This window comes from Lithobates pipiens, unplaced genomic scaffold (genome assembly GCF_037356315.1).
Source record: "Lithobates pipiens isolate NorthernLeopardFrog02 unplaced genomic scaffold, aLitPip1_a1.2 Scaffold_16, whole genome shotgun sequence".
In the NCBI taxonomy this organism is placed as follows: Eukaryota; Metazoa; Chordata; class Amphibia; order Anura; family Ranidae; genus Lithobates; species Lithobates pipiens.
This window is the reverse complement of record NW_027507748.1, coordinates 572,139,339-572,163,799: the sequence shown is the minus strand read 5'-3', so window position 1 is coordinate 572,163,799 and position 24,461 is coordinate 572,139,339. Positions and strand designations below refer to the sequence as shown.

Here is a 24,461-nt window from a genome sequence, read left to right as displayed (position 1 = left end):
CTTATCTTAAGCTGGAGGTCCACCCTAAAAAAAAAAAAAAAGACATAAAAGGCTCCAAAAATTCTGGAAAAAAAATGTTTTTACTTACCAGAAATGGCTGTTGCTAGGCAGATTGTCCTATTTTGCCACTTCCTATTCTGTGGTGGTCTTCATTCTTCTCCTCCTCACGGTGTCTCCTGGGGAATGGGGGGTGCTGTCTTCTGGGACCTGTGTGTGTCCCAGAACACAGCCGGCCATTCACAACGTGCCGCACGACTCGTGCATGCACAGTAGGAAACCGGCAGTGAAGCCGCAAGGCTCCACTGCCTGTTTCCCTTAGTTTGCACGGCGGCGCTGGGACTCGATCCGATGGATGTATCGGCCTCGGTCGGCTGACATCACAGGCACCCTGGACAGGGAAGTGTGCTTATTAAAAGTCAGCAGCTACAGTGTTTGTAGCTGATGACTTTTAAAAAAAAATAAAAAAAATTTCAGCTGAAATACTGCTTTAATGCATTCAATACATTAAGTTAAAAAGCTGTTCTGTGTGAGCAGAGGCCCCCCCGCGGCCCTCCTAATACTTACCTGAGCCCCATCTCTGTCCAGCGATGTCTAGGAGTCTCAGCCCAGGATGCTCCCTCCTGATTGGCTAAGACACAACAGCGGCGCCATTGGCTTCCATTGCTGTCAGTCAAAGTGAGTTAGCCAATCGAGAGAGAGGGTGGGATCGAACCACAGCTTCGTGTCTGAATGGCTCACAGCTGCAGCTCAGCTCAGGTGCCCCCATAGCAACTTCTTGTTGCAGGGGCACTCAACGGGAGGGGCCAGGAGCACTGCAGAGGGACCCAAGAAGAGGAAGAGGCTGCTCTGTACAAATCCCGTGCGCAGAGCAGGTAACTATAAAATGTTGTTATTTTATAGAAAAAAAACGAGACTTTACAATCACTTTAATCTTAAAATAACACATAGACATTTACAGTTCTATATTTTTATTTGTGCCTGATTTGCTGTTAGAGATTTTTCCTTTTTTTCTGTCTGGTGGAACAGTCATTACCAGGGCAGGAAGTAAGGTCGAACCTCTGTCACAGAGCCCCAGATTGAAGTAAAGACCTAACATAACTCTTCCCCACTTTGTAATTGTTGTGAGTGAGCATGCGCTTTAAAACTGAATTATGGGCACAAGAATTTTCATTTAAACATATTCCTCAATAGCCACAAAGGATATAAATCCACTGTCTGTGCATGAAAATCGGAGTTAGACTTATTAACTCTTTTTTTAGGAGTCTTCCAGGACATAGGGCTCCTCCCTTCGGGACAGGAAACGCGTTCACCCACATGATTAAAGGGGGTCCTCCAGGCCTTCCCCTTCAGTCTCCACAAGAACCGCCAGAAGGCCCTGAAAGACATAACACACTGGCATAACATCAGTACATATCCTTTGCACCAGCTAAAAAACACAGGGTGGGAAACCAGGCTGTCCTGGAAGACTCCTAGAAAAAGAGTTACTGGTAAGTCTAACTCCGGTTTTCTACTTTTCGTCTTCCAGGACAGCTTCTGAGATAAGCAAGAAACTTACCCTACTAGGCTGGACCACTGCCTGGAGGACCCTCTGCCTGAATGCCTGCTCTTTCTCAGAGAACAGGTCCAGGCGGTAATGCTTTGCGAACGTGGAGTAGCTGGACCATGTTGCTGCTCTGCAAATATCCTTCGAGTGGCACCGGCCCTGTCTGCCCATGAAGCTAACAACAAAGCCCTGTTTGAATGTGCCCTAACTAGGAGCGCTTGCTTCCCTGTAAAACCCGTATGCCTCGGTAATTGTCATTCTTATCCATCTGGCAATGGTGGCTTTTGACACTTTATATCCCTTATGTGCTCCTGCAAAGTTCACAAATAAGGATTCTGACTTCCTGAAGAATCTCCTGACCTTTAGATAAGCCAAAAGGATACTTTGGGGAGGAAACTATGATCTGTTTTGAGCACAACCCTATCCTTCAAAATTAACAAAAAACGTCTCTCTGATCTAGTGCGCCTGCAACTCACTCTTCTGGCTGAAGTGACTGTGGTAAAAAAAACTGCCTTTAGAATCGCCCACTTAAGCTCTGATTTCTCCAGAAAGAAACACGCAGGGCGGCGGCCTGAATCTTTAAGGTGCTAATAGAGAAGCCTAATTTCACTCCTGCCTGGAAAAAATCCTCAACTGCTGGAATTCCCAGTTGTTCCTGCCCTTGTTCTGCTAAGATCGTGGTATCAAAGGCCCTAGTCACTGGCTTGTGTTGTATTAAAAGATTCCTAATCGCTCTCTCTGAGAATCCCTGAGCCCTTAACAGCTGTTCCACAGATACAACGCTGTTAGCCTGAGGGTCTCTACCTGAGGGTGCTGAATTGGTCCCTGTGTGACCAGATCCTCCCTCACCGGGAGAGGAATCGGAGGATATATGACAAGCCTCCTTAGGACAGCGAACCAGCCCCTCCTCGGCCAAAATTGGAGCTATCAAAATTAGAAACTTCTGGAGAATGACCGCGACTAGTCTTACTGGCGGAAAGGCATAGCAAAAGTTGAACTGACATGTATTGGTGAAGGCATGTATTGGCGAATTGAACGGCCTTCTTGTTGCTTTCCGAGGCAAAAAGTTCCACTGGCCCTAAGTCCTCACAATCTGCTTCGAACACTTCCAGATTGAGTGTCCATTTGTCTTGTCTTACTCGCTGGCGGCTGAGAAAGTCCGCCAAATACTTCTGAGTCCCTTTTTTTTTTTTTTAAGTGGACGGCAGTCAATGAAGCCAGATTTAATTCAGCCCAACTGAAAATTTTGCCTGCTATTGACTGTAAGGAGGGTTCCTGGTCCCTCCTGCTTGTTTATGTATGCAAATACTGCCACATTGTCCGTCTGCACCTGCAGATGCTGCCCCCTTATTCTTGTCTGGAAGGTCTCTAGAGCCTTCTGAACTGCCAGTAGTTCCCTCTGATTCAAGCTCCACCTGGCTTCCACTGGAGACCAAGTCCCCTGAGCCAAACCTTCTACCAAGTGGGCCCCCCAGCCAAAAGAACTGGCATCTATTGTCACCACAAGGGCTATTGGTCTGGACCACAACAGACCCCTGCCTCGACTGTGACTGGTTCGCCACCACCACAGTGCCCTTTTGACCTTGGCCAATGGTGACCTAGACAGATTCAAACTTTTCTGGCTACCATCCTAGCAGTGTAGGAGAGCCTGTAGTGGGTGCTGGTAAAACCTTGACCAGGGGACTGCTGGGAAACAGGATGTCATTAAATCTATCACCCTCATGACATCTCGGATATGGGCTTCCTGATTGCTCTGAAGCTGTGCCACCGCTAGACCCATCTTCTCGATCTTTTCCAATGGGAGAAAGACTTTCTTCTCTGTTGAGGATATCCTGTAACCAAAGTACTGCACCACCTGAGTTGGGATTAGCTGGGACTTGTCCAGGATTGATCAGCCAACTAAGAGAGTACAGGAAATCCTGTGCTTCCTGCAAGTTCTCCTCAGGATGCTGATTAGATTAGGCAACAAACAGATTGTCCAAGTAGGGGATCACTGTAATGGCCCTGACATTCAGTGGGGCTAATGCCTCTGCCAGGACCTTCGTAAAAATCCTCGGAGAGGATGCTAGTCCGAATGCCAGTGCCCTTAATTGTAAATGAAGAACTTCTAAATTCAGTCTGTCCGCAGGTCTGAGAAATTTCTGTAAATCTCAATGTATCAGCACATGCAAATATGCATCCCTGAGATCGATCGTTGCCATATACCAATCTGAAAACGGGAGATTTGTTACCGTGAAGATAGACTGAGGATTAGCCTGAACTTGCCTGATGGCTTTCTGACCACGAATACGTGGGAATAAACTCCCTGACAGAGTTCTGTCTGTGTTACCTGTATAATGACTTGCTGATCCACCAGCTGCCCTAACAACAAACTCAGAGCTGCTTTTTCCGATCTCGGGGTAATGGGTTGACAAGAAAACTGGGAGGGCAAACTGAATTGAATTCCAACTTTGTAGCCATTTCTTATTAACTCTAACATAAACGGGCTTGAAGTTGCCGCGGTCCATTGTGGAAGGAAGTCCCCCAGTCCTGCTCCTACTGGGACACAGGTGTCACTGGGGTTTTGTGGTGGTCTGAGGAGGATTGAATAAGATTCCTCCTCTTCTTTGCCCTTTGTGGCCTGTCCAGTGTTTCTTGGGGTGGCTCTCTCTTTTTGGGCCTGCTGCCTGTGGCCTCGAAAAAAAAGTCTACCCTGTACTTTTTTTCCTCTTTTCTGGAAAAGCCTTTTTCTTGTCTTGAGTGAGTTCTAGTTCCTCATGAAGACCAGGTCCGAAGAGGTGATCCCCTGAAAAAGGTAATCCACAGAGCTGCAGTTTAGACACTGCGTCGCCCGTCCAAGCCTACAACCATACAGCCCTTCTTGAGGCGTTCAGCAGTGCTGCTGACCTGCCCGCTTCACTGATTCTGCTGAGTCAACTGCCTTAAACAGTAAAGGAAAAGACTTAAGCGGTTGTTGCCTGGACGTGCCTGTAGAAATGTGGGATTTCAACTGTGTTAACCAGCACTCTAGGTTTCTGGCAACACAAGTGGCTGCAAGGGCTGGCTTAAGCCCAATTGAAGAAGCATCCCAAGCCCTTCTTAGCAGCATGAAACCTCATTTATCCACAGTGTCCTTAAGTGACCCTAGGTCATCTAAGGCCAAATCAGTCTTTTTGGAGACTTTGGCCAGCGGTGCATATAACTTTGGGATCTTGTTCCAAGGATGCGCCATGTCATTTAAGGGGAGCCTGCTTTAAGGCTGCCTGAAAAGAATGGTCTCCTTTCAGGGTCCAGCAAGATCAATTCCACTAGAGACTTGTGCATGGGGAATACCCTGGCCTTCTGTGCACTGGCCCTTGATACATGCTTTGAAAGCTGTACAAACTCCTCTCTAATCTCCAAAGTGTCGTAGATCACTTGCAGTAAGTCCCCCACATTGTCCAGCATCAATCTGTACCTGGACCCCCTGGAGGAATACTCTTCTCCATCTAAATCAGACCCCTGAGTCTGCCTGAGAGGAGGCAAATGACCTGGCTTCCCTTTCCCTGTCTTCACTATCCTCCTGACTAGGCTCTGATAGGGAAGGCATGCTGGCTGTTTTGGGAAGGGACATATAGGGACCCTGCATCCTATCCATCATCCCCCTAAAACAGTGATGGCGAACCTTGGCACTCCAGATGTTTTGGAACTACATTTCCCATGATGCTCTGGTACCTTGCATTGTAGTGGAGCATCATGGGAAATGTAGTTCCAAAACATCTGGGGTGCCAAGGTTCGCCATCACTGCCCTAAAAGAATGGAACATGGATGCAATTTCATTCTTAATGGACAAAATGATCTTATGATACGCAGTCATAGAATTGTCCTTAACCAGACTACTGACACATTCCGGGCAATGTGGTATTTCCCAATTGGTACTCATCTTTGCCGGCGCACCTTTTTCTTGGAGGCTGCATCTAGGTTTTGTCCGGAGCTTTAACCTAAAAGCCAAAAACAGAGAGACAATTGACCATAAGTGACTGTCCAAACCCACAGCACCACTGTGTTTGGGGTCTCAGAAAAAAGTGCCCCCGTCACCTGTGGGTCCCCACCCAGGGACTAGGGAAAGTAAGGACTCCCCTCAGAGTAAGCCCTGGGCACCCCTCCCCACGCTTACCTGAGAGGTGCTGGTGCCCAAGGAATCGGAGTCTACTGCCTGTCCATCGCTCCTTGGTGTCGCTCACAGCCTTTGCTGGGTCTGCACTAGCCCCTGATGCCTGTATCGTCCATCCGCCGCACCAAAGAGACTGAAATCTTGTCTCCGGGCACATGCTGATGATGTCACTCCGCTGAAAGTTACCTCACTTCCTGAACCAGCTTAGAGCCCCACCCCTGCTTCACGCACTTCTTCTCTGGACCTGGAACTAACGTTCCAGGCCGTTTCTCTGAAGCCTCAGGGTAGAGAGTGCCGCCTGCCTGCACCGGCTCTTGGTGCGGGCACTGAGGTGGGAATATCCTACGATCCTGGCCAGGTAGATACCACAGGGAGACCTAGTTTGGCTGCTAGCTTGTCTCTACCCAAGCGGCTCCGGGGTATGCAGCAGTCAGCAGCGACCATGACAAAAATCAGGGGCCCTGCTCTCCCAGAGCTTATAGAAAGTTATTTAGGCACAATAGCAGTGTACAATCCACATGATGCTAACGCATTTCAACTGTAGCCTTCCTCATAGCATGAATAACCAGAATTAAAATCAAACTTCTATAAAAAAAACAGCCCCTTAAAAAAGGGGCTGCACTACACTTAATTGATAATCATGAAATTGATTAATCAACACATGTCAACAGACCAAATGAGATGAGATGATCAGAGGGAGAGAAAGGGGAGGAAAGAGCATTCTAAAACAGCCAAAAGAAACCAAAATGTGAACATAACCATATGAATCCCAGACAGAAATATATTAATTTTATAAACGAATTTAAATCCATCCTATTGTTCATCCCCACCAGAATTCTGATATTTAGGGTGTAAATCCACCACACTTCTCTCTGGAGTAAGATGCTATTAATGTCACCCCCTCTCTGGGAGCTCCTTGATTTGTTCTAAACCAAAGGAAGAGAAATGGTCAAGATTCCCTGCATGTTCTGATCTGAAATGTTTAGACACATTCGATATGTTCTTGGCATTGGGGTTCAATTTATAATTTTAATGTTTAGATATCCTGACCCTCAGTGAACGGATTGTACATCCTACATACTGCATCTGACAGGCCTTGCATTCAATGACATAGATCATATGCTTAGAATGGCAATTAATATAATTCTTGAGAGAATATACCTTGCCTGTGGAGAAAGAAGTCACTGTTTTGCTTTTATTATTTCTACAACACTGTTTACATCATAGATATGATCCTGTGACATGCAGCCATGTATGAGAGGATTGCCGAGTCTGTGAACTAAAAAGGCTGGGAGAAAGGACCGATCCCCAAGTAGGAGATCTACTTGAGAAACTACATCCCCGTTGGAGAACATCATATAAAACTCTATCAGCATACAGAATGGGGAGACGTTGTTTAATGATTTTTACTATATCTTGGTACTGCATGGAGTAAGTGGTGACAAAATGAACCTCCCCGGGGCCACAGTGAGTGCGCCTGGCTCTCACCACTCACTCCAGAGCCGATAAGATCATTACAGTCCCTTCTTTCCACCAATCTCTTACCCCTCTCAATCAAAAAAATCATTATAGCCCCGTTGTTTTAATCTGTCAGTGAGTCTGATTGTGAGGAGCAATTCCTTCTTGGTCTCACAAATTCCCCTAGTGGGCAACTGGTGGAACATAGAAGGCAGTTGCCAGCACATTCTTTTCTGAACGTTTTGTGCCAACTAGTCCATTTTGAGTGTGCCAAGTAAGAGTTAAATCCAAATAATCTATCTGTTCAAAAATGGTCATTGTAACTGAAACCCTAAATGCCAGAATTCTGGTGAGGATAAACAATAGGATGGATTTAAATTTGTTGATGAAATGAATATATTTCTGTCTGGGATTCAGATAGTTATTTTCACGTTTTGGTTTCTTTTGCCTGTTTTAGAATGCTCTTTCCTCCTCGTTCTCTGCCACTGATTATCTCATCTAATTTGGCCTGTTGACATGTGTTGATTAATCAATTTTATGATTATCAATTAAGTGTAGTGCCTTCCCTTTTTTAAGGGGCTGTTGTTCTATATAAGTTTGATTTTAATACTGGTTAGTCTTGCTATGAGGCTATGGCTGAAATGCATTAGCATTGTGTGGATTGTACACTGCTATTGTGCCTAAATAACTTTCTATAAGCAGAAGCTTTCGATTGCCGGCAATTTCTTTTACTATGGATTTATAGTGTACTACACAGCCAGTGCACCGACTCCGCTCATCAACCAGTGTTGCGAACCACCAGTAAATTTACTAACAGTTTGCCTCAAGTTTGCATAATGTGAAATATAATGTTATGCCGAGTAAATAGATACCAAACATGTCACACTTGATAATTGCACGCACTCGTGGAATGACGACAAACTACGGTACCTAAAAATCTCAATAGGCGACGCTTTAAAAAAAAAATCCGGTTAACAGGTTAGAGTTACAGAGGAGGTCTAGTGCTAGAATTATTGCTCTCGCTCTGACGATCGCGGCGATACTTCACATGTGTGATTTGAACACCGTTTACATATGCGGGCGCGACTTCTTATTTTACTTTACTTTATTTATTTTATTTATTTTAAAATTAATAATTTTTTTTTTATTATTATTATTTTTTTTTTTTATTTGATCCCTTTTATTGCTGTCACAAGGAATGTAAACATCCCCTGTGACAGTAATAGGTGGTGACAGGTACTCTTTATTGAGGGATCGGGGGTCTAAAAGACCCCCGATACCTCCTTTACATTTCAAAGTATTCAGATCGCCGTTTTTCTGCGACTCTGAATACTGTATATATTTTTAAATCTGGCGCCATTGGCAGCCAAGTAAATGGGAAGTGATGTCATGATGTCGCTTCTGTGTTTACAATTAGGAGACTGGAATGAAGCCTCTTACGGCTTCATTCCAGTCCCTCCCTAGCCGCCAGAAGCGGCGGATCGTGCATCGGTGCTCCCGATTGAACGGGAGCCCCGGTAAGAGCGGCGGGAGGCAGCGGGAGGGGGGACGTTCCCTCCCGCTCCTCCGGCATAACAGCCGAGCGGCTTTTAGCCGCATCGGTTGTTATGGCTGGAAAGCCAATCGCCCGCTCTGAAAAACAGTACTGGGATGATGCCTGCAGGTGCGGGCATCATCCCGGTATAACCCCCGGAAGCAGAGTACGCACATCTGCGTACGCTTGGCGGCAAGGGGTTATACTGTTTAAATATTCACTGTGTTCATTGTCAATAGGAATTCTGTAATTTCTCAGGTTTGCAGTAAAAAATGTGCTCCGCTAGTAAATTTCCCATGTTTTGTCAGTAAAAAATGATGCAGGAGATTGGCAACCCTGTCATCAACAGCAATACAGCAGTAGAGCTTGGGTAAGTGCCTTTCTCCCGGAGAAGGTACGCCAGGAGCTCCTCCACAATATCCCTGAGACATGGAGCTCCCCTAAGGTTCCTACATGCTCCCTTCCTGTCTGGCAGGAAACACAAAAACAGAAGGGGAAGGACTGGAGGACCGCCTTAGTTCATGTCGGTGAACATGTTTCCTATCCCGTAGGCTCAGAGGCTGTCCTAGAAGACGAAAGGAGAAATACCTTTGCGAACACAGTCATTACCTTGCAAAAATAGGTGTGACAATATCACTGTGCTGCACACATTCTTTGTAAAGAGCAGGGCTGTAGGAGGAATCCAGCAGGCCCGCTCACAATAAACTGCCTAAAAAAAAATACAGTAGGGGGCCGGTACAAGACCAGTCACCCTGAACAAGGAGAGTGCAAGAGGAGATGTGGCTGGTCTTTATTACAGGTAGCTCATGCAAAAGTACTTGTGTTGATTTAAAGAGTAACTCCACTTTTGTTGGAGAAAAAAACATTCCCCTCTGGGTGATCTGTGTACATTACAAGAATTTTAACAAACTCTTTTGCAGATTCCTACCTTTTGTTGTTTCGAAGAAACTGTGTGTTTGTGTCCATTTGGAAAATGAATCTAATGGGAGTGGTTTCATAATTATCAGCCAGCTGCTGCACCCGCAGGGCTCTAATGAGAAAAGTAGCAGGGTCTTCGTCACTTTAGACATGATTTCCTATTTTGGAGTGTCTCACCAAAATAAAATTTTTGCTGCAGGGGATGCCAAAAATGTGATTTGTATCTTAGTGTAGACTTCTGGTAGAATCTGTGAGCCAATCACACAAGCAGGAAATTATGTTTCTGGGGAGTGTTCTGCATACATTCTGTGCACAGTACTCCTCCAGGTAGCCATATTACAATGCATTGCATTAATCAGAAAATTACAGAGCTGCAGATTGAAAAGGAAGGACATTTTTAATAACATTCAATTACAATATAACTTATGTCACAATTGTATACACTATATTATTTTTTTTTATTTGCTATGTTTTCCCCACGAAAGTGGAGTTGCCCTTTAACCTCTTGGCTCCCTCGCCACAGCATTTGATTGACAGCAGCGGGAGCCAATAGCTTCCACTGCTATCAATCTGCCCAATGGGGAGGGAGACAGCAGCAAAAGCCGTTCCTCTTGTGCATGTCGCTGGATCAGATCAAGCTCAGGTAAGAATGGGGGGGGGGGGGTGGTCTGGAGGGGTCTTGTAGCAGAGAAGTTATTTTTTACTTTAATGCATAGAGGTTTTAGAACCACTTTGAGCCTTTCCTAAATGAACATGTTAACTTAACAGTGAGAGATCATCTACCCAATGAGGAAAATAATGAGTACCCTTGTGTTTGTCAGGTAAATGTGGACCATCTTATAGAAAAAATGAAAACGACTGTGAAGAGAGGTTTAATTTTAAGGTACGTCACATTTAAAAATGTATTCTAACTGAATGTAAATCTTTTTCATATAGGTTGTAACTTTGAAAGGTTGATTATTAGATTGAACTGAAATCGCCGTTTTTTTATCTTCCCATTTCCAGCTGCCATAGCTGAATATAGGTTGTGTTAGTCTCTGGGAGATCCTCACAGTTACCTTGCACCTGCAGCCAGTGATTCTCTAGGGGAATTCTATATCCTAGTGAGCTTGTCTCATCTTGATCTTGTTGGTGAGAATACACTGACGGCATCATAGCAGACAAATCTCTAAGTTACAGAACTTCATTTTTTCTTAACCCCCCCCTAAATACTAAACTGATCACACAGTATAGCCACAATTATGCTTCTGACAAGTTACATACTCCTTATGGGTGACCCACAAATACGTTTCAGAAAAGTTACTTATGGGTTACCCTAACAGTCATATGTGGAAACGTTAAGCACTAATTAGGAGCTAGATTTAGTCAAGCCTTTTCTGCCTAATTTAGATGAATGAGGCAAGGAGCCTCAGCTCCCATTATGCATTATCATTCAGCCCAGGTTCACACTGAGCTGCGGGAATGAAGCCGTGCAATTTTAGCTGAACTCGCTAAATTTCACTCCTGCGTGTCAGTCCCGAATTCGGCAGTGATTTCAGAGACATCTGTGTGGGTTTCTCCACAGATGTCAATGGAAATTGCAACCCGAAATCGCAAAAAGTAGTGCAGAAACGACTTTTTGAAATTGGTGCGGTGCTACAAATGCAATGTCGCACCGATTAGGACGGTGCCATTGCCAGTACTTGCTGACGATTTGACATGTCAAATCGCACCAATGTGAACCAGGGCTTACTGTTTGTACATGGTAAATATGACATGTTTGCCACAAACACATGGGCAGATTTTCTAAAAGAGCTCAGAATCTTCAATTCAATTATCTAATCATGTGAAAACATCTGCATGTGATTGGGTATTCAAAGTGAACAGGAATTTGCTTTTCATATGATTGGATAATTGAAGTGAACATTCACATTATTTTTTGAATGAGGTTTCTCAACTCTACATATTAGCTGTTCTGCTTATAGTGAAAATGTGTTTGTAGTTAGTTTTATTGATGACTACCTCTTTATTCAGTTCACATTATTCTGTAGCAAAGTGATAAAAGAGTTCAGTGTTTATGCTCAAATGTGTGTTCTTAGTATATAAACTATTAATTTATAAGCCCACAAGCTACAGTTTTTCATAGATACATGCTCTAAAACAGCCTTTTTCAACCAGGGTGCCTTGAGGTTTCTTCAGGGGTGCCTTGGCAAAATGCCTACAAATTTATAAATAGAGTACAAGCCACCAGGTGGATCAAGTCAGCCTTTTAGTTAGACAAATCCATGGGTTTTCATTATGCATCATTAGACACTGGCATCCTAACAACCAATGATGTCATCAGTTGATAAGAAGGATGTTTTTTGACTCCACAGCATCCTTCCTCGGCACCTGGGCCACATTAGCCAAATGATGAAGAGAAATCAAGGGAGAAGAGAAATATAGGAATACTAGTCAATACCAGTGTTCAAAGGTGTATTTGCTTTGGAAGAATAAATCACCTCCAATGTTGGGTGTCCTACATGTGCATTATGTACAACTATTAAAATAGTTTTTTTTACATTTTTAGAATGGGGTGCCTCAAGACTGTAATTTTAAAGGGTGCCTTGAGATTGTCTATAATTTTAAAGGGTGCCTTAACTGAAAAAAGTCGAAACACCGCTCTAAACTACTTTACTGAAGTTTCAGCTTTTAAAAAAAAAAGTATTTTCTACTTAAACCCTATGCAAAAATTACCACTGGAAATATGATTTTAAGCCCAATTTTGCCAACCTGGGCAATATTACCTGTGTGTATGGGCACCAGCAGATATCCCCAGAGACCCTACGCACTCATTGCTGTTGGACATGACAATCAGCTGTGTTGAATATTTGTGAATGATTGCTATTATTTTCCCTAGCATAAACAAAAGAAGTGCCCCTTGTATGGACAGTTACAGTTCTATGAGTCCTAGCCTGGTAAGCCCTATTATGTCACCTACATTGTGACTTCAGCTTCATAAGTTGTGCTTGGTGTCGCCTCCCACTTCTCAATGTTCACTATCTGCCCTTCCCTGTGATGGGCAGCCTCCTTGACCAATAATGAAGCAAGGAAGAGGGGAAGGGTTGGTTAAGCTTTGCATATAGGATATAAAATGACCTAGGAAAAAATGAATTTTTCGTTCCCACTTTTGGGCACTACTTTTTACATGCATTTTTGCATAGACAATACCCCTATGGACTTTGTTAAAAGTTCTTCACAAAATATCCTGCAGTTTTTTTTTTTTTGTTATGATCCATAAATATATGTAATTGTGAACCAAACAATTTACATTTACACATGTGCTTAACATTTGAGACAGGTATTGGTGCATTAGTATACTCAAGAGTGAATATAGACCATGAAATATGGCAGTTGTAGAAAATATGCTTCAACTTCACAAATCGGCACCAAGCAAAATTAAACGTACACATTGTAAATGTATCAAAACTGAGATGTTGTATTCATCAGAATTTTCTTTAGGCACTTGTGCAATCAAAGAAAGTTAAAAAAAAAAAAAAAAAAGTAGCACACTTTGCCACAAGTTGGCTGAAATGACTCAAAATGCAACTTCATCCTTCTCAATGCTAAATAATGCCAAAAATAAACACTTCTGCAATTGATTCATTACAGCTCAAACATCACCCTAAAATACAAAACCGTGTCTTCACTCCCTATCATGCCGCGTACACACGATCGGACTATCCAGCGGACCAGAGTCCGCCAGAGTCCGCCGGACAACACGCCTGTGTTAGAAAGAAGTTTTGACAATCCGCCCATCTGTGTGCTAGTCCGCCAGACTTTTGAAATGAACGGACTTGCCCACACTCAGTTCATTTTGAATGTGGCTCCAGGTAGACGGGACTAGCGAAGGAAGTGAATGTCGCCGCCTGCATTGGCGAGGTGTTAACACCTCGCTGGCCCCATCACCTGGTATGGATTTAAAGGGGAACCCCTACGCTGAAAGAACAGCGTGCGGGCCCCCCCAAAGTCCATAGCAGACCCTTTTCCGAGCATGCAGCCCGGCCGGGCAGGAAAGGGGGTGGGGACGAGCAAGCGCGACTGCGACAGAAGACCGGGCCAGCGCTAGTAAAAGAGCTATAGGAAGATAGCGGAGGCCCGGCAAGAAGAACCGAAGAGCGGGACAAGACCCCGAAGTCGGAAGAAGACCCCCAGACTGCGACGATGATGATGAAGAAAGCCGGGCTCCTTCGCTAGTAAAAGAGCAAGCAGAAGATAGCGGAGGAGTCCAGCGAGAAGACCCCCTAAGACGGAAGAAGACCCCGGAGCTGTCTAATAAATTATTTTATGTTGTGTTTTTTTTTATTTACACTTTTTTCACCAGATGAATGGTTAGGAGTACATGGTACCCCATGCTCATTTACATAGGGTGGAGGGCCGGTATCTGGGGCCCCCCTTATTAAAGGGGGCTCCCAGATTCGGATAAACCCCCCACTCGCAGACCCCGACAACCAACGGCCAGGGTTGTCAGGAAGAGGCCCTTGTCCTCATCAACATGGGGACAAGGTGCTTTTGGTGGGGGGGCCGCAGGGCCCCCTTCCCCAAAGCACCCCCCCATGTTGAGGGCACACGGCTTGGTACGGCTCAGGAGGGGGGGCGCTCGCTTGTCCCCTCCCCCTTTCCTGACCGGCCGTGCTGCGTGCTCGGATAAGGGTCTGCTATGGACTGTGGGGGGACCCCCATGCCGTTTTTTCGGTGTAGGGGTTCCCCTTTTAAAGTCGTACCAGGTGATGGGGCCAGCGAGGTATCGATCTCGCCGATGCAGGTGGCGACATTCACTTCCTTCACTAGTCCTGTCTACCTAGAGCCACGTTCAAAATGAACGGACTTTACTCCATGTGTGGGCAAGTCCATTCATTTCAAAAGTCTGGCGGATTCCCTTCATAGTCCGGCGGATTGTCCGGTCATGTGTGGGCAGGTCCGCTCGTTCAGAAAGTCCAGCAGACCTCCACTGCAAAGTCTGGCGGGTTGTCCTATTACAGAGGCCGCCGAGTAAACAGGAGATTCTGCTGTATGTAATCTGATGGCACTCATCCCACCCCCTCCCTGTCCCCTCCCGAGGCTGCCAGAACTGTTATATATCTTTTGTGGCCCCCCAACAAATCCCAGAGCGCCGCGTTCGGGGATTCATTGAGGGCCACAAAAGATGTATGTGTCCAAATTACCAATGGGGTCATATTAAAATGGAACACGGGCCACAATTGGCCCAAGGACCGAACTTTCGACATGCCTGGTCTACATTCACTCTTGAGTATACTAATGCACCAATACCTGTCTCAAATGTTACGCACATGTGTAAATGTCAGTTTAAGAGATATTTTGTGTTGCTACAATGAATGAAAATAAAGTTCCAAGCAAAACCAGCACCATAAGATTTTCATTTTTTTTGGTTCACAATTACATAAAACTCCAGGATATTTTGTGGAGAACTTTTAACTTAAAGTCCATAGGGGTGTTGTCTATGTAAAATGCATTTAAAAAGTAGTGCCCAAGTGTGGGAATGAAAATCTCTTTCTAGGCACTTTTTCCTAGTTCACCTTATGGCCTAATATTAGGCTTTAGGGCTCTGTCGGGTTTTAATTTGAGATATCAACTCACTCAATCTGTTTAATTTGTGAGATATTTTCTTTAAATTTACAATAGAAATTAAAGCGAATTGCTTGTTTATTTTTTCAAACTCAGTGTGGTTGAATGGCTAACCTGAAAATCATTTATTTTTCTGGTTTTAAAGGAATGAAAAATGCAATGAAAACTACTCCACCGATTTTATATTTAATTTGTATTCAGAGGAAGGAAAAGGCATCTTTGACAGCAGAAAAAATGTTCTAGGTCACATGCAGCAGGTAAGAACGCTTTCTGCGTATTTAGCCATAATGTACTTCATTATAATATATTTGGCATCATATATGCTGCGTACACACGATCGGACTAACCGCCGGACTTTGTAGCGGAGGTCCGCCGGACTTTCCGAATGAGCGGACCTGCCCACACACGACCAGACTTTACCAGCGGACTAAGTCCGGTGGACAACCCACCGGACTATGGCGGGAGTCCGCCGGACTTTTGAAATGAACAGACTTGCCCATACACAGAGAATTTTGAACACGGCTCCAGGTAGACGGGACTAGCGCCGGAAGTCAATGTTGCCGCCTCCATCTGCGAGGATTGACACCTCGCTGGCCCCGTCACCTGGTATGGACTTAAAGGGGAAACCCTACACTGAAAAAAACGGCGTGGGGGTCCCCCCCAAAGTCCATATCAGACCCTTATCCGAGCACGCAGCCCGGCTGGTCAGGAAAAGGGGTGGGGACGAGTGAGCGCCCCCCCTCCTGAGCCGTACCAGGCAGCGTGCCCTCAACATGGGGGGTGCTTTGGGGAAGGGGGGGCCCTGCGGTCCCCCCACCCCAAAGCGCCTTGTCCCCATGTTGATGAGGACAAGGGCCTCTTCCCAACAACCCTGGCCATTGGTTGTCGGGGTCTGTGGGCGGGGGGGCAGATACCGGCCCCCCACCCTATGTGAATGAGTATTGGGGTACAATGTACCCCTACCCATTCACCTGGTGAAAAAAAGTGTAAAGAAAAAAAAACACATGGTTTTAAAATAATTTATTGCACAGCTTCGGTGGTCTTCCATCTTGGGGGGTCTTCCATCTTGGGGGGTCTTCTCGCCAGACTCCTCCGCTCTCTTCTGCTCTTTTGCTAGCTCTTTTACTATGGGAGGAGCCCGGCTTTCTTCTTCGCCACCGCCGCTGTCCGGGGGTCTTCTTCCGACTTCGGGGGTCTTGTCCCCCTCTTTGGTTCTTCTTGCCAGGCCTCCGCTATCTTCTTATAGCTCTTTTACTAGCGGTGGCCCGGTCTCCTGTGGCAGCCTTCTTTTCTTCTGACTTTGGGGGTCTTGTCCCCCTCTTTGGTTCTTCCTTCCAGGCCTCCGCTTTCTTCTTCCAGCTCTTTTACTATCGGTGGCCCGGTCTTCTGTCGCCGCCACAGCCTTCTGTTCTGGAGGCGGCAACATTAACTTCCTGCGCTAGTCCCGTCTACCTGGAGCCGCGTTCAAAATGAACGGACTATTCTCTGTGTGTGGGCAAGTCCGTTCATTTCAAAAGTCCGGCTGACTAGCACACAGACGGGTGGATTGTCTGCCGGACTACCGAGTCTGGCGGACAATTTTGAGTCAAAACTTCTTTCTAAGTCCGCCGGACTTTTGGATAGAAAAAGTCCGCTGGAGCCCACGCACGGGTGGATTGCCCGCCGGACCAAGTCCGCCGGATAGTCTGATCGTGTGTACGCGGCAGTACAGTTTATAAATGGAGGTATTGCCCATAACAAACTGAATTGCTGCTCTAATTATTTTTTTCAGATAATAGTCTGGCACCTGGAGTTCAGCTTTAAAGGACACTTGTCATAAGCGAAATATATAAGCTGCCATTGCTCAACTCCTTATTAACATGCCAGTATAGTCTGCCTTTGTCATCACTTCGTTGAGTCACTGACCTTGAACAAGTATGCAGCAGGTCTGAATTCAGTGAAGCATGGGAAATTAAGTCAGTTCTAAACTCCACTATTGTATCTGTAGATGACACTTTTAAATCCAAAGAGCCAGCGTGACATCTTAGTAGGCAATAGGAACTCTGCAATGGCTACCCCTGCATTTATTTTATAATAGTTTTCCTTAAAGATTGGGCACTACAAGGTGCTTACATATACTTAAACTATACTGGCATGGGTCTCCCAACTCAACTACAGCCATTCTAGACTTCACTTCAAATATTAGCTTTATTGTGGCCCCAGCTCCCTACTATACAGTAGCGTGACCCATTTTCCACAAGTGATAGTGGGGACAGTGTAAAAATTTCAAGTTACAGTGAACCCAGCTTGTGGTGTGTCTCCTCTTAATGAGGACCTGGAAACTGACAGGCAGAAAGCAATGAACGTGCCATCTCTATTGCTTAAAGGCTTCCGGCAGCTGGTATTTTCCCTTTACTGACCTACCATATCTTGTTTTTCAATGTGTTTTTGGGTGGGGTTATCTTGATAGTGGTAATAGGGCTTTGCCTCCTTAAGGCCGGCCATACACTGTTCAGCAGGAATTCGGCCAAGATTCAAACCGTTATTGGGTGGGCTAAATGTACCAAGTTGATTGATCGATCACTTTGGGTACAACCAGCCTGCCGGATTGGCTTTACCCCCCCACCCCGCACCCCCTCCTCTGGGAGAAGACTATGACCGCCCACTAACCACTAAATAATGCGGGAGTCCGCCGTTTTTTTTTTTAAAAGCCAGCAGCTACAAATACTGCAGCTGCTGACTTTGAAATAGTGACACTTACCCGCCCAGCGCGCCCGCGATGTCGTCACCCGAAGCCGATCTCTCGATCGTTTCTCGGGTGCTGCAGCCGCCATCTTGGGTATGGGAATCAGGAAGTGGAGCCTTTCGGCTTCATTTCCTGGTTCCCTACTGCGCATGCGCGAGTCGCTCTGCACATTAAGGATGGTCCCCGCTGTCTCTGGGATCCGTGTATTTCCCAGCAGGCAGCGGGGGACTTTCGGAAAGGGGCGTAGATTCTGCGGAAAGGGGCGTACCTTCTGCAGAATCTACGCCGGAAGTGGGTGCAGATACCTTTACTGTACAGGTACCTGCACCCCCCTCCCCCCTGAAAGGTGCCAATTGTGGCACCGGAGGGGGGGAGGATTCCAATGAGCGGAAGGTCCACTTTAGGGTGGAGCTCCGCTTTAACAAGTATGTGTGTTAATATGCACACTGTCATTGCCTGAATGCAAGTATCCCAAGAAAATGGCAACAATGTCTGACTTATCATGGGGGTGCAGTGGTGGTCAGAAAAGAATATTCAAACTGGCCTTTTACCTAACCTGACAAGTTGGGACTCTCCAATTTCACCTGTAAGTAGTAATGGATGTAATCATTTACACCAAATAGGACAGAAATCAAACCGGCTGGGCAACAGCTGTCTGATAACTGCTGGCAGCTTTGTCATGCTCCTGTTTGTAAATGTTGAAGCTTCCTTTCTCAGCACTTCCTTTGAAGACAGGGAGATCTTTTCATTGCCTGCATGATTTGACTGTTTCTACTTATTTACTATACCAGAGAAAATGCAGCCATAATGCACTGGTAAGATAAAAAGCAGGGTTACAATAAATATAAATATATAAAAATAATATTAATACTAATGTATTCCATTAAATTAAAAAGGCAAGCATGAAAATTGATCAACTGCTTTCAACTATTGTGTTATTAGACAAAGCAATTTTTACTATTTTTTTTGGATAATAGATTTAGGCATAAAAAATTTAATTTCAAGACTCCACGAAAAATAATTTTAAAAGTTGCAAGCTGGTGCACTTTAATTAAGAAAATATCACAAGTTTTTACTAAAAGTTAACCTTGGTCTTAACAGTCTTAATAGCATGGAAAATATACATTTTCTCCACTTTTACAATTGCTTTTTTCCAGGGAGGAACACCCACCCCATTTGACAGGAATTTTGGTACAAAAATGGGTGCAAAGGCCGTGCTATGGATGACCGGAAAAGTGAAGGAGTGTTCTAGACATGGTAAAACACCTTAAATTGTCTTATGTAGAATGACTTGCTTTCTGTATAATGCCTTATGTTCTACAGAATGATGCATCTTCTGAACTGTAACTCTATTTTAGGTCGCATATTTGCAAACACAGCAGATTCAGCCTGCTTATTGGGAATGCGCAAGAGAAGCCTAGTTTTCCAGCCCTTGTCAGAACTCAAAGAAGAGACTGATTTCGAGTATGTTTCCTTCTACTGCTTTTACATTGCAGACTGATGGGATTTGTTTGAATGACAGTCTGTTTTTCAAAACATACATGGGATTTAAATGCAAAGGAGTTTGTTTCTATAGTAATGAAGCAGACAGCCAGAGGGCACCTTACTGTGCCTGCATTACCTGTTGTACTACTTGAGCCCTTCAGGGTATTAAGCAATGTGTAAGTTTCCTTCTCTAAGGCTACATGCATATGGGCATGTTAACAAAATCCTATGTATGCTGGATCTTTCTGCCAGAAGCTTACAGAAAAATCCAGCATAAAAATGCTCAGTTTGAAGCATATACAGTGGATATAAATAGTCTTTTTTTTTTTTTTAATGCCTTGGAACATAGCTCTAGCAATGTGTCCATGCACACTGTATTGTTTACATTTGTATTTTAGAGCAGCATATAAAAGGCATAAAAAAATGTCCCAAACCTGCCTTCAGGGAAAATTGTGCTGGCAAATTTTATGCATACCGTATATGTACATAAATGCATGTTATTTCATTTCTAGAGGCAAGAACAAATTAATATTCTAGCGACTAGAATGAAATTACACGCATGCGCTTATAAACACAGTGAGTGCAGAAACATGCATGAACGCACATATACAGTCTAAACACCCCTGTTAAAATGTGGTATTTCTGTGATATAAAAAAATTAGACCAAGATAAATCATTTCAGAACTATTTCCTAATAAGTGCTGCCCATTAGTGCTGCATACCAGTGCTGCCTATCAGTGCCCATCAGTGTTGAATATAAGTGCCTCATCATCAGTGCTGCCTCATCAGTGACAGAGAAAACTTACTTATTTACAAAGTTTTATAGAATAAACATAGAAAAAAACCTTTGTAGTGCAAAAAAAAAAAAAAAAAAAACATTGTTGATCAAATACCACCAAAAGAAAGCTCTATTTGTGGGGAAAATGTTTGTTTGGGTACAGTGTTGCATGACCACGCATTTATTATTCAAAATGCGACAGTGCTGAAACCTGAAAATTGGCCTGGGCAAGAAGTGGTGAAAGTGCCATGTATTGAAGTGGTTAAACTAATACTTTGCTGAAGCACCTTTTGATTTTATTACAGCACTCAGTCTTTTTGGGTATGAGTCTATCAGCATGGCACATCTTGACTTGGCAATATTTTCCCAATATTCTTTTTGGAATGGCCCAGCCAGAGCCCAGACCTGAGTGTGATCTGAAGAGGGCTGTGCACAGGAGATGCCTTCACAATCTGACAGATTTGGAGTGTTTTTTTCAAAGAAGATTGGGCAAATATTGCCAAGTCAACTGTGCACAGCCTTCTCCAGATCACCCCACAGATTTTCAACCAGATTCCGGTCTGGGCAGACCCAAAGCATGATGCTGCCACCACCATGCTTCAAGGTGGGTATGGTGTTCTTTTGGTGATGTGCAGTATTGTTTTTGCACCAAACATATCTTTTGGAATTATGGCCAAAAAGTTGAACCTTGATTTTATCAGACCATAACACATTTTCCAACACACTTTTGGGAGACTTAAGATGTGTTTTTTGCAAAATTTAGTCAGGCTTGGATGTTCTTCGTAAGAAAAGGCTTCCATCTTGCCACTCTATCCCATAGCCCAGACATATGAAGAATATGGGAGATTGTTGTCACATCTACCACACAGCCAGTACTTGCCGGATATTCCTGCAGCTCCTTTAATGATGCTGTAGGCCTCTTGGCAGCCTCCCTAAGCAATTTTCTTCTTGTCTTTTCATCAATTTTGGAGGGACGTCCAGTTCTTGGTAATGTCACTGTTGTGACATATTTTCTCCACTGCCTGTCCTCACTGTGTTCCATGGTGTATCTAATGCCTTGGAAATTATTTTGTACTCTTCTCCTGACTGATGCCTTTAAACAATAAGATCCCTCTGATGCTTTGGAAGCACTCTGCGGAACATGGCTTTTTCTGTAGGAAGTGACAAACAAAAATGTCAAAGACTTACTAGAACAGCTGAACTTTATAGGGGGTTAATCAGAGGCACGTTAAATGAAGGCCAAAAGTTTTCAGTTTGTTGTTCAACTGAGTTGTACAGTTTATAGGTCACATGAAAGTTGGAAAAAGTTCGGAAATTATTTATCTTTGTCTCATTTCTTTACATCACAGAAACCTGACAATTTAACAGGGGTGTGTAGACTTTTTATATCCACTGTATATGTGCGTTCATGCATGTTTTTTCACTCATGGTGTTTCTAAGCGTATGTGTGTAATTTCATTCTAGTGGCTACAACATTCATTTTTTCTTGCTACTAGAAATGAAATAATATGCATTTATGCACATATATGTGTAAATTGTGCCAGCACACTTTTCCCTGAAGGAAGGTTTGGGAGATTTTTATATGCTGCATACAAATGTAAACAACACAATGTGCGTGGACACATTGATGGAGCTATGTTCCAAGGCATTAAGAAAAGAAAAACACTCCTAAAAGCTTTGTTTAGTAGTGCTCAGTGCCTAAAAAGTCAGTATCTGTATATGATCTTTTAGGGGCTCCAGCATTGGTTCATGGAGGTGAGTAGGCGTTATAAAGGCAGTGTTCCTGTTAATAATTTGCAGCATTATTTTGCTTTGTGGCACTATGTTAAAAGTTTATTTTAGTAAACAAGCAAAATGATAGATGGATTTTGATGTGATATGAAATACTTTTGTCACTTTTAGATTCTATAATTTAAAGTATTCACATTTTCAGAAAAAAAATTAAAAGGGGAATTAACAATCTATTCGCTCTCCACCTCCCTGGTCCCCGCTGTACTTACCTCTGTTAATGCTGAGCTGTCAGTACCCATGCAGCCCGGTCCAGTAGTCTGGGGATTTGAAATCTCCGCTTTTCTCCCTGATTCTCTTTGCAGTGCTTCTAGGGTGGAATCAAAGAGATTTATTGTGCAGGTGCTGACCAATCAGAATGACTCTAGTCCATCCTGAAAATGCTGCACAGAGAAGGAGAAGAGCAGGGATTTCAAATCTCTGGATCGCTGGATTGGCTGCGTGGGCACTGGCAGCTCATCACCCACAGCGGAAAGTACAGTGGAGATCAGGGGAGAGGGTTTACGGTGTTAGTTCACCTTTTCAGAAAAAGAAGATTGATTTTATTCTTTGGCTGGCAATATGCCCTCTGTAACAAGCAAAGGCGGGGGTGAATATTTAGTATTTCTCTGTAAATATACAGTACAAGCAGTAAAAAAAACCTGCTTAATTTCTGCTTTTGTACTTGAAAATGTTCTACTTATTGCCAAGCATTTTTTCTCAGAGAATAGGTGCAGGTACTCCGCTCCTATCTCATGTTTCTGTGGAAATAAGTAAAGAGGGGCCCGCTGCACCAAATAGTGGGTGTGGCCAATGCTAGGAACTGTGTATTGCGCAAGGTTCAGGAATGAGTAACACACAAAATACAGACCTCTGTAGGGCATATCACACAGGGCACAGGACTCGTGAGTGCGTGTTAGGCAGTGCTTAAGAGTGAGTATCGCACTTGTTTTAGAAGTGGGTAACACAGGCCATTGTAAAACCAAATATTATGTCCTCCCCCAACCCCATCAGTACAGATCTGTGATTGACAAAGTCTTGCCACAGACAATTGACGTGGCAGAGTTTAAATTAATTCCGTTCACTAAATTGATCAAATGGAGAATCATTCGTTTGAATTTGCATTGATAAGTATAGTTGCATTAAACAATTGATTTTTTGATCATAGTGATGCATGTGTATAGTGAGGCAGGTGCTCATGTCAAACTGCAGCTGCTATAGTTTGACTGCTGGATATAAGATCTAAAAGAATGATATGTAATTTGTACGTGTACGAATGATGATGCAATTTTTCATGTGTTCTAGACATCGCCTGCCCAAACAGCAGTGGTGGTTGAAACTTCGCCCCATCCTCAAGATTTTGGCTAAATACAACATCAACCTGGACACATCGGAGACAGCACACTTGGAGCACATTACCAGGAAGAGATCTGCAGAGTCCTAAGTCTGGAAAATGATTGTCATGTTCTTTTAACCTCAAAGGGCTTTTCTTTGTTATTCTTGGGAAATAGAATAAACCAATTTCTTGCATGTATTGGAGGCAGCTATCTTGCATGCTGAAACCGTAGTAACTAGAAAACTTCCACAATTTTGGAATTGGAGATATAAAGGAAAATGGAAGTAAATGTTGCTTTTAGTCTACATTTTTATGTTTTTTTTCACATTTATGATATTGGATTCAGACTACAGCATGGCTAACTTCAATATGTGCAGGCAATGGGTGCACTTGTATTTCAGGCCCTGGGTATTTAAAGCAACTTTCATGTCATATATATTTCTCTGAGTAAAAGGTCTTGGTTTGTGTGGAATTATAGTTTAAAAACATAAGACAATAAAGTACCAAACGCTGCATTTTTCAGTGTAACATCAGAGCACGTTCCCTGCAATAACGATTAGTAAAGGTGCCAGTCACAGCTTGTTATAATGTTTTCCTGAAATGAGAAATGGAACTGATAGTGTTTCATCACATCTGAAATCCAAACTTGTAGTATGCAAAATCTGGAGGGAAGGAGAAAAGAAGTGTTGACCACAGAAACCAATTAGAAGTTTGCTATCTTTTTCTAGTTTGCACTAGGTGAACAACCCCTAGCATATGATTGGTTGTTATGGCAACATGATTGTTTTCATTTCTCTATATACGATAACTCTTAATTAAACAGTTTTACTATTTTTCATTATACTAGTATTGTTTCAAGATGATAATCCATCTATTTAAATAAACTCTTGAAACCTTTGTTTGTGTTTCATATTTACCAATTTAATGTCTCCTCTCAACACACAAAAGGCCCCAAATTAATTAAAGAAATATTCTTATCTGAGGGCCGATTCACACCAGAATGAGATGCTTGTTCTGTGTGCTTTTCTCACATCATGTTCAAAATACACTGCCTTTGATTGTTAACATTAATAATGACACCCCAAATGCAGATCACAAACACAGTGCATTTGCGGGCACCAGATCGCAATACAACCACTATGTGGGAATTCGTCATTTCCAGGTCCCATATGTGACTTTCC

At 43.7% G+C, this 24,461-nt stretch overlaps 1 protein-coding gene across 2 annotated transcripts in view; it reads left to right on the top strand.

Annotated features, from left to right (window-relative positions):
- Nucleotides 1-24,177, top strand: part of PFKM (phosphofructokinase, muscle) — a 139,764-nt gene extending 115,587 nt beyond the window's left edge. For both annotated transcript variants that reach the window (XM_077483731.1, XM_077483730.1), the window contains exons 20-24: nucleotides 10,407-10,468; nucleotides 15,335-15,446; nucleotides 19,072-19,171; nucleotides 19,273-19,378; nucleotides 23,250-24,177. In XM_077483731.1, coding sequence (XP_077339857.1) covers nucleotides 10,407-10,468; nucleotides 15,335-15,446; nucleotides 19,072-19,171; nucleotides 19,273-19,378; nucleotides 23,250-23,388 — 519 coding nt within the window. In that variant the 3' untranslated portion in view covers nucleotides 23,389-24,177. The remainder of the gene's footprint in view (nucleotides 1-10,406; nucleotides 10,469-15,334; nucleotides 15,447-19,071; nucleotides 19,172-19,272; nucleotides 19,379-23,249) is intronic.
- Nucleotides 24,178-24,461: the final 284 nt, after the last annotated feature.